Source organism: Natrix helvetica (assembly GCF_964273705.1).
Source record: "Natrix helvetica genome assembly, chromosome: 1".
Taxonomy (NCBI): domain Eukaryota; kingdom Metazoa; phylum Chordata; class Lepidosauria; order Squamata; family Natricidae; genus Natrix; species Natrix helvetica.
This window is the reverse complement of record NC_138548.1, coordinates 273796872-273811082: the sequence shown is the minus strand read 5'-3', so window position 1 is coordinate 273811082 and position 14211 is coordinate 273796872. Positions and strand designations below refer to the sequence as shown.

The following is a 14211-nucleotide window of genomic DNA, read 5'->3' as shown; positions in this document are numbered from 1 at the left end:
AAATGAATGAAAATAAAATTATTGCATTATTTTGCTTTGAACGTTTTATTAACTAACATTTATAAAAAAAACAGCACTGCATAGAACAAAACAATACGGTTTAAACTTTTATCAATATTAGGATTAGCATAAATGGGTAGGGTGAAATGTAATGTCTTTGTATACAAATTCCAGTTGATGTCAATTTCATTATAGCCAGGAATTCAAAGTATTTAGATGTATTGTATTTCTCTTGATTTTATCCCTAGAACACAATAAAGTAGATTGGGCTAAGAGTGATTGGCCTAATTCATTGGGTATCCACGGCTGAAAGAGCATTTAAAGTGGCTTCCCCCATCCTATTCCAAACATTTAAACCGTTATACTATGGCTTTTCTGTGCATGTGTAGATGTGCATACTGTACATGATGAGTGTGTAAATCATGTATTTTGGTAAATATTTTCAAGTTAGATATCAAGATTATTGATAGATATTGCTTCCCTCATAGTACGTATATTGTTTCTTGGGGGATTTAGATGATGTAAAGTTATGGCATATCAGCTTTCATCTTAACTTCATGCTTAAAGTTATATCCTATGCTAGCAAGTAAGAATTATTGGGAGAGGCGAGATTGTAGCCATGTGCAATTTAGTTATACAACTGAAGAGAATCGTTCGTGTACTCAATACAAAGTCTTCTCTAATGCGAATGTCAATCACCAGGCATTTGCTGAAAATAGTGTAGGGAAAAATTCATCCTTGGGGAATTAACACGACGCCGTGCACAGAACGCAGATCATTTCCGACTCGATCTATGCCTGATTAACGTGAGTTGTAGTTGTACGTAGGAATGTATTCGGCAAAGGCTCGGAAACACACTTTTTACGCTGCGCGGTTTCACGTATTCCAACCACCCGCGCTTCGGCGGCAGCTCTCCTCAATTAGGAGCGCTCTCTACAAAGATCTCAATGCGTGTTGGCTCGACCAAACCTGCTGAGGCCTCCCACCGGTTTCCTCCTCCCTCCTCCCACTCATCCCTTGCTACTGTACTCCCAGCAGCTTTCGGATTGGTTCCCTTCGCTCGAGGGCGCTGTCGCGCGATTGGCTGGCTCTCCTCGAAGCTCCGTCGTCCGATTGGCTCCGCTGCGAAACCGGGTGCCCGCCCCTTCTCCGATACCCAGCAGGTTGCGTTGCGCCCTTCTCGGTTTAGCTAGTTCCTGGTCTGATTTAGGCCCAGGCTCGGCGAAACGGGGGAGGGGCGAGAGTTAGAGTGCTGCTGCTGGCGAGTGACTACTTGGCGGGAGAGGGAAGAAGGGACCGGAGTCAACGCGAGGGGGGGGAGGGAGGAGGGATGTTGCCCGAAGTGTAACTGCAGCGCCGCCGCCGCCGCCGCGACCCTCCTCGCCATGATCATAGAGAACGTGGACGCGCTCAAGTCCTGGCTGGCCAAGTTATTGGAGCCGATGTGAGTGCGGGCTGGTGCGGGAGAGGCGCCAGTGGCCGGACGGGCGAGGGTGGGGGGGGGAGCGCAGGGTGAGGGGACTTTGGGGACCTTAAGGCGGGGATCATGGGGCTTGACCCGGGAAGGAGGGTGGGCTGGCTTGGGAAGGGCCCGCAAGGGATGCGTGGAGCTGAGGCTAAAAGAAACTGAAGGACACCAAGGAGAGGGAGCAGAGGGCGCGGGGTCCTGCCGGTGGCGTGGAGGGTCCCTCCGCCTAGATTCCGAGCAAGGCATTGTAGTATAACAGCTACAGAATAAGCTGGGAATTGGGAGGTTGTGAAAGAGAGACACGTGAGGATGAAGGGGGTGATGAAGCGCCTGAGTTTCCACGGGGACAAAAAGCGGGGTTTTTACTCGCCTTACTTGGTTCCCAAAACGTCCCGATCGTGGTTTGAGAGTATTGCGGAGAATGAGGGTTTGACAAGCGAGGGAGGCGCCTGTTCAGAGGCGCTGCGTGGAAGTAAAAAAACGTTTCTTTAGGGCAGTGGATCATAAACTATAGCAACTCAGAAAAGAATTGAAACGATTGTCTATCCTTCGCTCGGACCCGTTCTCTAAATTTGGATTTGAGTTGAGTACTAAAAAGGGGGGGGGGGAGGGAACTTGTAGAAAGAGCAAGTGGCTAGGATAATGAAATATTATTTTTTTGCCGAGTTCGATGGTATTGGTAAGCTAACATACCAAAAGGTTTTCTGAACTTTTTTTATGCAAGCACATTGTCTATAACTTTGAGAGATGCTGAGCCATTTAAGTTTTGAATCCTGAAACATTTTGTTTTAGTTAGTCCAACAATTCGTACCTTATAGCAGTTATTATATCTTTCAGGACATTCATGGGAAGTTTTTGAAATACACTTTTTATCTTCTGTTTACTGTGTCAGTTGTTTTGACAGGGAAATATTTTATTGAATAGCTGTGATATACTATAATTGCATATATATTTTTAAGTACAAATTGTTGCTTATACTACAAACCACTTAGTTATTTCAAACTGACACTTAAACAATTAAAGTGTACATGTTACATTGAAGAGTACTATGCTGCATGACATTTAAAATTATGAGTAGAAGTTCCAGATAATATACTTAAATTATCTCAATTCTTAATTTTTGTAATTATTAACTTTTTTCTCTTTGCCCTTGAATACTTAACTATGTTATCCCAAACTTTACAGCCTATTTTAAGTAGTTTTGATGTCTCGCGAATTAAGTTCTTAAACTGGAATGCTGATTTGGTTTCCTAAGATAAAAATAAAATGAGGTAGAATAACATTGAATTATTCTGTTGCATAAGCAGTTGGCATTTCTAACTAACCTGTGGAGTCCGTTTGAATTTTTATACCATATAAAATCGTAGGATTATAAATGTGTGTCCAAATTTCTAAGCACAATTGGAAGGCTATTTTAGTGTTCATAATTTAGTATTGTTTTTTACAGCTGAATGCAAAAGTTTAGTTAACCATAGCTATTTGCATTTCAATGAATCCTTAAGTGATGAGAATATAACCTGCATATGGTTAACAGTTACTGTAAGCACAGTACCTTGCTGTAAATCTCAGGGCATGTTTGCTATTTGTAGGCAGTTGTTTATGGATAAAAAAAATCTATGTGGAAAGTTAGAAAAGTCTGGACACACTTTTAGTCAGCATTTTGTAATATTTATTTCAGCAGAAATATCAACTTCCAAATAAATATTTCCTCTGACCACCCAGAAGGTTTTCTGTTGCTGCTTTTGGACTTTTTCCCTGACTATTCATTACAGAGATCTTCTAGGTTAGAAATCCTTGGGACTGTTAGCATGAATGGCATGCTGGAGCTTTCTCTCCACAGGTTTTCAGTAATTTTCAACTGGGAACTGTACAGACTGTAAGAGCTTCATGATTGATTTGGAAGTATCTTTCAGATTGTTGCCTGCTGAACTATCCAACTTCTTTTCAGCTTCATTTTCTTCACTGGCTGTGGGACAATAGCATGAAGATCAAGACAAATCTCTGCCAAAACTGCCTGGAACTGGACATATCTATAAAACACAATTCACAGATTGCTGCAAACTACCTGCTGAAAAGTTTAGCTAACACTGGAGAAGTTGTCCACAGTACAGCATTCATTATACAAGAATGTACTGCAAGGGATAGTTACCAAATAGAAACTTTTTCTCCAACCTCATCACAAAAGTCATCATCTAAGGTACGCAAAAAAAAAAAAAAAACTTGAACAGTTCTAAAACATTTTTGAACAAAGGGGCTTGGACTGATGAAATAAAAATTAACAACTTGGTCACAACCTTACACACAACATACATTTGAAGAAAAAGAGTAAAGCATTTGAAGAAAAGAATATCTTAGCTGCTATTAACACAAGATGGCTCTATTATGTTTTGGGATTATGTGGCAGTCAGTGGCAAAGGAAATACTTACATAAATAAAAGGAGGAATGAATTCAACTTAATATCAAAATATCATAGAAGCTGATGTCCCACAGTCAGTGAAGAAACTGAAGCCAAAACGGTTGGCTATTTCAACGAGACAATGATCTGGAACATACAAAAAATAATGCTCTAGAATAGCTTGAACAGTCCACAGACATATATATTAAAAATCTGTGGAGATCTCAAACATGCAAGGAACCCTAAGAATATTGCCTATAAGAGTTTGATAGAGAAGAGTTGGTGAAAAAATATTTAAAAGCAAGACTAGAGTCTTAGTTGACTGTAGGAAATATTTGGAAGCTGCTATTTCTGTCAAAGAAAGTATTTACAGAATACTAAACAAAAGGTCTTCAAACTTCTCATCTATCATATTTATTTTCTATTTAGGAATCCATTGAAAGATGTACTTTAGTTAAGATTGCCTAATTTTTTCTCTTTAATTGTGCACTTAATATACATTACCAAGCAACAGAAGTCTGTCCTATGTTTTATTATTCAACAATAAACGTCTAGATGAAGATTTTCACACTCAGATTTATAGATCAGTTGATTTTATTTGCTTATTGTCACTACAAAAGTTTCTTCTTTAACATGGCTATATTTAATCTTTTAGTAAGTTACGTAGATTAAATAGATCCCAGTTGGTTGAGTTCATGTAAAATATCCAAAGAATTCTAGAGCCATAACAACATATATCAAGGGAAAACCATCTACAAAGACATATACATCATGAAAAATCTTGGCAAATCATAATGGTTCTTCACTGTCTTGCCTCATTCCCTCATGCAATAAACAAACATAGTTTATGATCCACAATACCTGAGTTAACATAAACTAACCATATCACATTGTGTAAATATGACCTATATATAATGCAATATGTGAATTATTTTCAAGCCAAGCCATTTTGGATAATCAACTTGATGTTGTACTATTAAGTTAATGTTGAGAAGAATTGAGTTTACATTATTTCATTCATTAGTTTCAGCAGCATAAAAAGCCTAAACAAAACATTGTGTATGTAAACAAGGATCTGTCAATACACACAATGTACATATTTTAAATCTTCATTTCAAAACTAACATGCAGGAATATACCAAAAAGATTTGTGTATTTCGTATCTTGTAAATTTACAATTGTTTTAAGCCAAAATATTACTGTACCTCAGGATTTTCAAGTCTACAATGACTCTACTTTCAGAAACCCTGCAGATACGTAGAGCTGAACCCTAAGATCTCTTGCATGCAATTCTACCTGTGACTACATTTGCTTCTTACATGCCATTGAAGTGTATTCTTTTGCAGCCATATATGCAAAATAAGGCTTTTATGTCAAATATTTTATTCTAAGTGTATTTGTCTGCAAGAGATCTTGTGTTTTTCTCCTTATCACTTTCTTTAGTTTTTCCCGCTATAATTTATAACACTGTTGTAACTAATATATGATTAACACTTTCAATGTCAATTATAACTTATATGCTAGTATTTTAAAAATCAGATCATTTAGTAACTTAAACATCACTGGATTATTGGATATGCTCCCAACCTATATTTGGGTTATAATAAAAATATATTCCCAAAATAGGTTATTCTTCAGCGCATACTTTTATTATAATCTAAAGCTTTCTATATTAATAAAGTTGTGTTTATGGTTTACTTTAAAAAAAATTCAGGACATAAAATATTTTCAATTATCTGATGGAAACGATTATTAGGACATTTTAAAAGTGATATTTTTGTAAGGAATAAGATAGTTATTCACTCTGGGCAAATGATTCAGGTCAAGACAATTTGTATCTGTTTCCTCCTGAGCCCGGGATATAATATCTATGATAATATTGAAAGTTAATGCTGGTGCAATGGCTTTAACACCATAATAGTTCAGTTAATGCCCAATTACTTTTGAAACCAACTTCTTGTACTGCACTCAGGAAGGAAAGCTATTAGTTTGGATGGATTGACAACTTTGCACAAAACAATCTGACATGACAAGCAGAAAAACTGTTAAGGGAGAGGAAAGAAAATGACAGGAAGTCCCGAAATGACTGACTGAGGTGGGGAGGAGCAGAAACAGGAAAAGAATCTGAACAAAAAATTGAGGAAAGAAGAAAATGCACCTCTGAAAAAAAAGGTAGAGAGTATCTGAGAGAAAACTAATGAGGCTAATCAAGGATCAGGCAGGCAAAAAATTAAAGCATTTTGCCCCAGCCAAATAGTGTCTTCTAAAACAGGAACCATGAGGAAATAACAGTGAAATAATATGCATAAAATTGCTAAGCCTGTAGTAATGGAGGAAACTTAATATGGAGCCTATAATATGGAAAAAAGTACCTATTCATTTAACATTTTTAAAGGCATTTTTATGGACATAAAACTTCAGTCATCATGTTGTGACTTTTGCTGTGATCTGGTAACACTACATAATTCTATAGAGTGAAAAGTGTGGTAAATAAGCTGAATCTTACATTCTAGTCTGAATTAAATGCTAGTTTACTTTTTATATTAATATTTTATTCTTAATAACATTGAATTTATCATTAGTACGGAGCATTGCTTCCTATGTGAAATGTTTTGCTTAGCTCTGCTATGTTTGTACATTAAATTTTCTATTTGTCTACCAGTCACCCATGTAGAAGTTGTACTAGACCTCTTTATGTGAATAACATACTGCATCTTCAGAGAAGTTTACTACAGCATATCTTCTTGTGTTAGACTTCTGACACTAAAAGTTATATGCTAATAAAAATATTTTTCCTCAGATGTGATGCTGATCCATCAGCCTTGGCTAACTATGTTGTTGCACTGGTCAAAAAAGACAAGCCAGAAAAAGAACTAAAGGCTTTCTGTGCTGATCAGCTAGATGTATTTCTGCAAAAAGGTACAGTTATGTATATTTGTTAATAATGTATTATGAATATACATATACACATTTCTTATTACTACATTGTTGCTTTTTAAATATATATATATAATTTTAAAGTAAATGATTTACTTAAAGACCTTCATTTGTTGGGCAGATTAAAACATACTAAGGGCAAATATATAAATTCCTGCCCCAGAACATCCTATCCTCATGGGAAACCTATTTACAGATCAGGAAGCTACAGACTGTTGTATGAGTGAGCGAAAGCTGTATATTCTTTCCTTATTTATTCAGCTAAATAATGGATATACTTAAGGCAGTAGGATTGGAAGATTACTGTGGCTTGAAACTGGAGGAAGAAATATCAGTAACCTGCACTGTGCTGATGATGCTACTCTGATATCTAAAAATGCAAAGGATCCACAAGCTCTAATAGTAAAAGTTAAGGAGCACAGTGAAAAATGGGACTAAAATTAATTATAAAGAAGACCAAACTAATGACAACAGATGCAACAACCAGCCTTGGAATTGATATGGAGATACCAAGGTAGTGGATATATTCTGGGTTTTTTTGGATCAACCATCATACGTAAAGAAGCAAGTAAAGGAAAGTGTCATATTAACACTTTCAAACTTTGTTTTTGGAAAACAAACAAATGGAACATTGAACAAATTAACATTGAGGTCTCATTCATGGCAGAAATGACCAATAACAAATGATTCTATTTGGGGATACATTAGGCAAAACGTAGCTCTCTGGAGGAGTTCTAAAGCTGAAAAAATAAAAGGCAAGAGAAGACGAGGACAACCAACAGCAAGATGAATGGATTCGGTCACAGTGTGATGAGCCTTTGGTTGGAAGACTTGAAGGACAAAATTAAAAACAGATCATCATGGAGAAAATCTATGTGATTGCTAATAGTCAATACCACCTATTGACAGATAATTAATATAAATGCCTGATTTACTACAAAATGTTGGTGCTAAACAGGGAAATTTGCCCCAGCTGAGTGGTAGCATGTACTCAGGCTTTGCTCATCTTAAAAGGCTAATCCGAGTTGTTGTTATTACTTAGAAGGGAGACTACTAGGAACCCAGTGCTATAGACTAGACCAAAAAAATAAAAATAACTCAAAAGATGGCAATGGCAAAAAAAAAAAAATGTCATTTTGGCAGATTAAAACATTAAAAGTTCCTCATCAGGCCAAGGCCCATCTTACTCCAGCATGCAGTAGACCTAGTTGTCTAAGTTTGGAGAACCTACCAGGACATAATACGTCAGTGTGCATCTACTTCCTATCTGCAGCTCTAACATGGATGAGCAAGGTAGAAAGAAGCAAGCCACTGCATCTCCACTTCCCAACTTTGGTCCAAACTGAAAACAACCTACCTTACCCATGCTATACAGGAAGGCCAGTATGATTGTTAAGACTTGTTATTTCCTCCAGAAAAGGTAAATCATCCTGCATAATTTGGGAATTTATAATGAAACTATATGATGTTACATATGCTTTTACTTAAAGTAAAATTGGTGACATTTGATTTTATCCAAGCTTGCCCAAATGCAGGGAAATATTTGTCAGCATCCTAAATGCAACAGCTCAAGTCAATGGGGAAAAAACCCTAAAATTTCAGTATGGCAGCCATGATTTTTGTTCTCAATAGGCTATAAAGTTAGTGCCTTGAAGAAATTATACTGGTTTTAAAACGAAATTTATACCATCGTTTTCAGCAGACAGAATGATCTCCCAGTGGATTCTTAATATAGTTTTAAAAATATGACCCTGAAATCTGAACAACTATTTTAGGCATAATCAAGGGCATGGCAAGCATGCAGTATTTAATGTTTCAAATTAAAATGTCAGGTCTCAATCACATCACAATTTATATTTGAAACAGTGTGGTACAGTAGTGATGCTTCTGTTACTGGAAAACCAAGTTTAAGGCTCTTTAATTTACTGGGGTTGAATTGATCTGGAGGGAAAAAAGACAACTTTAATGCAAAACTAGAAAGTTAGGTTCATTAGAAACATGATTAATTTTCTTGATTGTCTCCCACAGAAACATCGGGTTTTGTTGACAAACTATTTGAAAGCTTATATACTAAGGATTACCTAGTTCCTAATGAACCAGTAAAACCAGATCTGAAAACTAATCAAGGAAAAGAAGAAATCAAAGAGGAAGCAATGGTAAGTTTTCAATATAATTTCCTTAATACTTAGAGGAATCCTGTGCAAATCCATTCAGAATTAACCCCAATATTGTTCATTGAACATACTCTAAGGTAGTTGTGCATAAGCCAGAGCACATCAAAGTATATAGTTTTCCCTTTATTTTTGAAGGAGACCTGATTTACCATACATCAGGGGTCCCAAACCCCTGGCCAGGACCCATTTTCAGGCCTTGAGCCATTGGGAACCAGGCTACGGAAATCCCTAGTATGCTACCCTTTACCTATAGCTTAATGATAAGAACGTTACACTATAATTGGAAGACGTATGCTTCTATTCATACATACCAAATTTTAAGTTTAAGTGAATGAAACTAATATAATTGCCAAAAAGAAATGTATGTGAAACAAGTTTCACAAATTTCTGCTGGAAGCTGCCTAATTATATTCCACACTATATTGCCCTTTCTGATGTTAAAACATGCATAGGTAGCCGCCTGCACAAATTATGTAAGGGAGACAGACAACAAGAACTTATGGAACACTAATCTGAATTGGGAAGACTAGGCTTTTTTTTATAATAGGGGATGCTAGAATTGTGATACTTATTCTATACTTAGCTAGGCATGTACCAGAGGTGGGTTGCTCCCAGTTTGGTCGAACCGGTAGTGGTGATTTTGCTGGGTCGCAGAACCGGCATAGACCCAGTCCAGCCATGCCCCCCCGAACCAGTTCCCTGGTCTCTTCTGCCAATACTGGCATGTTTCTGCACATGTGCAGAACAATTTTTGTTCAATGTGCATGCGTGAACAATGCACAGCTGGTGCGCAAGCGAGGCAAGCAGCGCAAACAGCGAACTGGTACCAACCGGTTCAGGAACCCATCCCTGCATGTACTATGTTTCCTGATAGCAGTAGTACTTAGATTAATATACCACTTCATAAGCTAAGGTCAACTGGTCAGGATTGAACTCTTTAAGAAAGTTTGTGGCCATGTTGATTATTATTTTTTGCTGAACTATTTTCTGAATTGTTTTCTAATTCCTTTGGGGGAAAATTCAGGAAGTCTCAGTAGTAAACGGGAATTTCCATGTTTGAGGAATTCTATAAGGAACCACTGTGATGATGTGTTGAGGTACAATATCTTATTTATAATGAAACATTTCTGTTCTCTGAAGAGATTCAGCCATTTGCTTTCATTTTAATTTGGCTCTTTCAGTTCAGATATTATCAGGGATGCATAAAAGGTTTCTTGCAAGGACTGCCCTATGCATGAAACAGACTGGTCCATATTGGCTGGTCTATATTGGATCAAAACACGTGTGCTTTGTCTGAGCATGGATGGAGCTTAAATACATATGTTTCAATATGAAAACAACAAAAAAATAAAACCAGTAGTACTGATGGTTCCAGCACTAGGAAAAAAGGGATAGAAAGATGGGGAAGGCATTGATTAGTCAAGGAAAACCATTTGAGATCCGTGAACTAGTTGAATAAGAGAACAGCTATGATGAAGGAAGAAGCTGTGAAAGTCAAAGAAGTATGTGACTGTGTAGACCAGTTAGGTATGCCATGCTAAATTTGACGATAGGGAATGTAAAGCAGGCAGGCTGGCACACAGCGTAGAGAAGGAAAGCGAAACATGAGATACCAACCACCTTCTCACATCTTTAGATTTTTCTTGGATAAAACCTGGAACATTCAGCCATGATTTGGCTGAATCAAGACCCTATCTAGAATAATCTACTCAACCTCTGAGCCACTGTGTGCTTGTTTTCATGCAACAAATACAACAGATTTTGCAGTTCATGCAGTCCCCTACGTTGTCTAAAGTCAAAGATAAAATCTGGATGACTCCATTCAAGAATTGTAGCTAAAAGATAATTAGATCTTTGCGGAAAATGCACTCGTTCATAAGGACAGAATCTAATGTGATATCAAGTAGTTTTCAGTGCTGCATTAAATGTGCTTTTATATTTGTATTTTTCATACAGTATTTCATATTTTATTATAGATGCTAAATACTGTGTTAAAGAAGGTTATTCCCATTTCAGAGGTTCGTATGGAATAATGCAAAAATGTATTCTTGTCCTGCTTGAATTGCTTCATAGTTTGTATTTTGTTTATTTAATTACAAGGTCAGAGGCTGCCATTTTAAATGTTGTACTTTCAAAACACAATGGATATTTTATCTAGGAGTAAATAATTGGAAAAATAGCGTGTTGTGTTAAGATTAATGTTTTATTAACTCAGACTGCATTACATTTGAGATCTCTGCTATATTTAGATAAGGTCAAGTGAGAGATGATATCTTTGTATCACATAGTCCTCATATTCACGCAGTGATTTTTCTGTCTCCTAAATTCTGCTATTTGCTATCAAATTATTCATCAGGACAACTTCACTTGAATTTAAGAAAAAAATCTGACTTCCTAGGGATAATTTAGAAACAAATTGTCATGGAGAATATCTATGTAGTTGCTAAACGTTATCACCAATTTGATGGCACGTAATCAATGTTTTGCTTATTTTTTAGAAAATATTATAAAGTAGCTAAATCTTGTCTGCTATATATTTTGTGCAGACTATGTCTGTTAGAGTTCAGAAAGTGCAGTTCTACTTATGAAGATTTACACTCCAAAATCAATTTCCATTGAAAATCTGAAGCACACTATTAATGACAGTCTTAGAAGGGATCTTACAAATAAATAAGTTACCTGTTTTCACAGTGATTAATTGCTAATTTAAAAACTAGTGTAGGGGTTGAAATTTTATAAAGTTCACTATGCTATGAACAGAAGCAGTGGTACAAAAGCATATCTTAAGGTATTTAATTACTTCACCACACTTTGGTTTGTGCTAGAAACATTTGAAAGGAACACAGTAGTGAAAGACTGGATGAAATACAAGTATCTGTTGAAGTTGTCACTTTGACTATCGACATTACCTAAATGAACACAATGACAAAGTGATGAGAAGCATTTGAAAAGGTGTTTTGCATAGCTCTAAGCTTCTCTTTTGGTTCAAAAATAAAGCACAAAGATGCATGCAAAAGTTTAGTCAAATGGTATGCCTTAATAAATCCCTAAATGAACCAGTCTTGATACAGTGTCTACATAGTGCAAAGTTAAACTTGACATTCTTCTGCAAATTTCAGTACATACTTAATAATAACCATAACAACAGAGTTGGAAGGGACCCTGGAGGTCTTCTAGTCCACCCCCACCCTCGGCTCAGACAGGAAAACCAACACCACTTAAGGCAAATGGTCATCTAATCTCTTCTTTAAAACTTACAGTGTTGGAGCACCTACAACTTCTGGAGGCAAATTGTGCCACTGATTAATTCCTGTCAGGAAATTTCTCCTTACTATCTGCTTGCAAATGTTAAGGTTCAAAATAAGAAAAGAATGAAGGTGACAGGGTGCAAAGGTTTCAAAACCCTTTTAATCAACATTTTGGAAGACTTCTTTTGGCAGAAATAACAGCTCCCAAACATTTCCTTTAGCCAGATAGAAGGTTTTTTTCCCCCTAGTCTGGCTTCCTGCTACTCTACAGAGTTCTTCTAGCTTAGACATACTATCGGGTCTCTTAGCATGCACAGCATCTTTGAGACCTCTGTTCAGATTTCACTAATGTTTAAGTCGGCAAGAATTTCTAAAATCTTTTTTCTTTCCTTGTAAGTATTTCATACTGATTTGGAAGTTTATTTCAGATCATTGTTTCTATTTAGTTTTTATAAATTTCATTACAAATTTTAATACAGAATAAAAAGGTAACAACAACTTAATAGAATAAAAAAGAGGAAAAATGAAAAAAAGTGCAAAAACAAAGGTGCAAGAAAATAAAGAATTGTAAAGAATGTACTTCCAAATTTTCTTTTAAAGCAGGTGATCTCCAGCCTTGGTTTCAGCTACATTTTTTCATTGACTGTGGGATATTATGTGATACATTGATATTTGGTTGAATCTCTTCCTCCTTCCATTTGTGCACTTTTTCTTATGCCACTGACTGCCACACAAGCTGAAAGTGTTAATAGATCCACCATTGTGCTTAATGGTTGGCAATGGTGTTTTTGTTTATTTATTATGTTATGCACTTGAGTCAGTTTTGAGCATGCAGAGACAAGCTCATGCTGGTTTTTGGCAACATTTTTCAAATATGATTTGCTATTGTTTTCTGCCATTGATTGAAAAAAGTGGCTAGATGCCTAAAGTAGAACTAGGATTCGCTGTTTCCTGGTACCTAGCCCAATGCCTTGAGCCACTGCATCAAACGCTTTTCTTATTGTTTTGCATTTCTGTCACAAAAGTGCTTTTTCAAAAGACAACTGGACCTTTTTGTCCAGTTGCCTCTTGAAAGAGCACCTTTGGGGCAACTATGACTTGTATGACTGAGAATCTCCATAGACATTCTGCATTTCTACTTTACTTATTTTTACATTTTCTTCAAATCCTTCATTCTTCCAAACCCCATCCCAATTGTAGATTACCACACTGTTCAATTTTTATTTCAACAAGCCGTTTACAGTGTTTTGGGGTTCTGATTTTCAAATTGGACCAATTTGATAGCAGGTCCAGGAGAGATTTTTCTTGATCTTCCAGGTCCCGCGTAACTTTCATTTTTTAACTAAGTCTCATTACAGGTAGTCCTTGACTTACATCAGTTCATTTAGTGATTGTTCAAAGTTACAACAGCACTTACAGCTATTTTTCACACTTATGACCTTTGTAGCATCTCCATGATCATGTGATCAAAATTCAGATGCTTGGAAACTGGTTCATACTTAATGACTGTTGCTGTGTCTCAAGACACTTTTTGACAAGCAAAATCAATGGGGAAGCCAGATTCACTTAACAACTGATACTGACTTACCAATTGCAGTGATTCATTTAACAACTGTGGCAAGAAATGTCATAAAATGGGGCAAAACTCACTTAACATTCAAAAATTGAAGCTCAATTGTAGTCATAAATCAAGGACTACCTGTATTAAAATTGACAGCTCTTCTACTTCGTAAGAGTGAACTGTATTCATTTTAATTTGCTTTGCTTAATGCTGTTAAGTGGATCTGATGTGTTTGTCAGAATAAAGTAGTGTTGGTCTTAAGGGTCAGATTCAAAATAAGTAAAAAATGGAAATATAAATTTTAAAATGTCCTCCTATTTGATTTGTAAATTTATATGTCAAGATTTTCAAGGCTGATGCATTCGTTCCATAAGCTAGCAGCAGCTTATTCCCATAAAAACAATAGGTACAATGTAACATTTTTTTG

At 36.4% G+C, this 14211-nt stretch overlaps 1 protein-coding gene across 2 annotated transcripts in view; it reads left to right on the top strand.

The window, feature by feature from the left end:
- The first annotated feature begins 1156 nt into the window (after nt 1-1156).
- RBM27 (RNA binding motif protein 27) overlaps nt 1157-14211 on the top strand; it is a 39772-nt gene continuing 26717 nt past the window's right edge. Inside the window, exons 1-4 of one of the 2 annotated variants that reach the window (XM_081936005.1) lie at nt 1159-1444; nt 6665-6783; nt 8830-8957; nt 10952-10993. In XM_081936005.1, the coding sequence (XP_081792131.1) occupies nt 1386-1444; nt 6665-6783; nt 8830-8957; nt 10952-10993 (348 nt within the window). In that variant the 5' untranslated portion in view covers nt 1159-1385. Of the gene's footprint in view, nt 1445-6664; nt 6784-8829; nt 8958-10951; nt 10994-14211 lie in introns of both variants that reach the window. The other variant, XM_081936006.1, reaches the window with a different exon arrangement.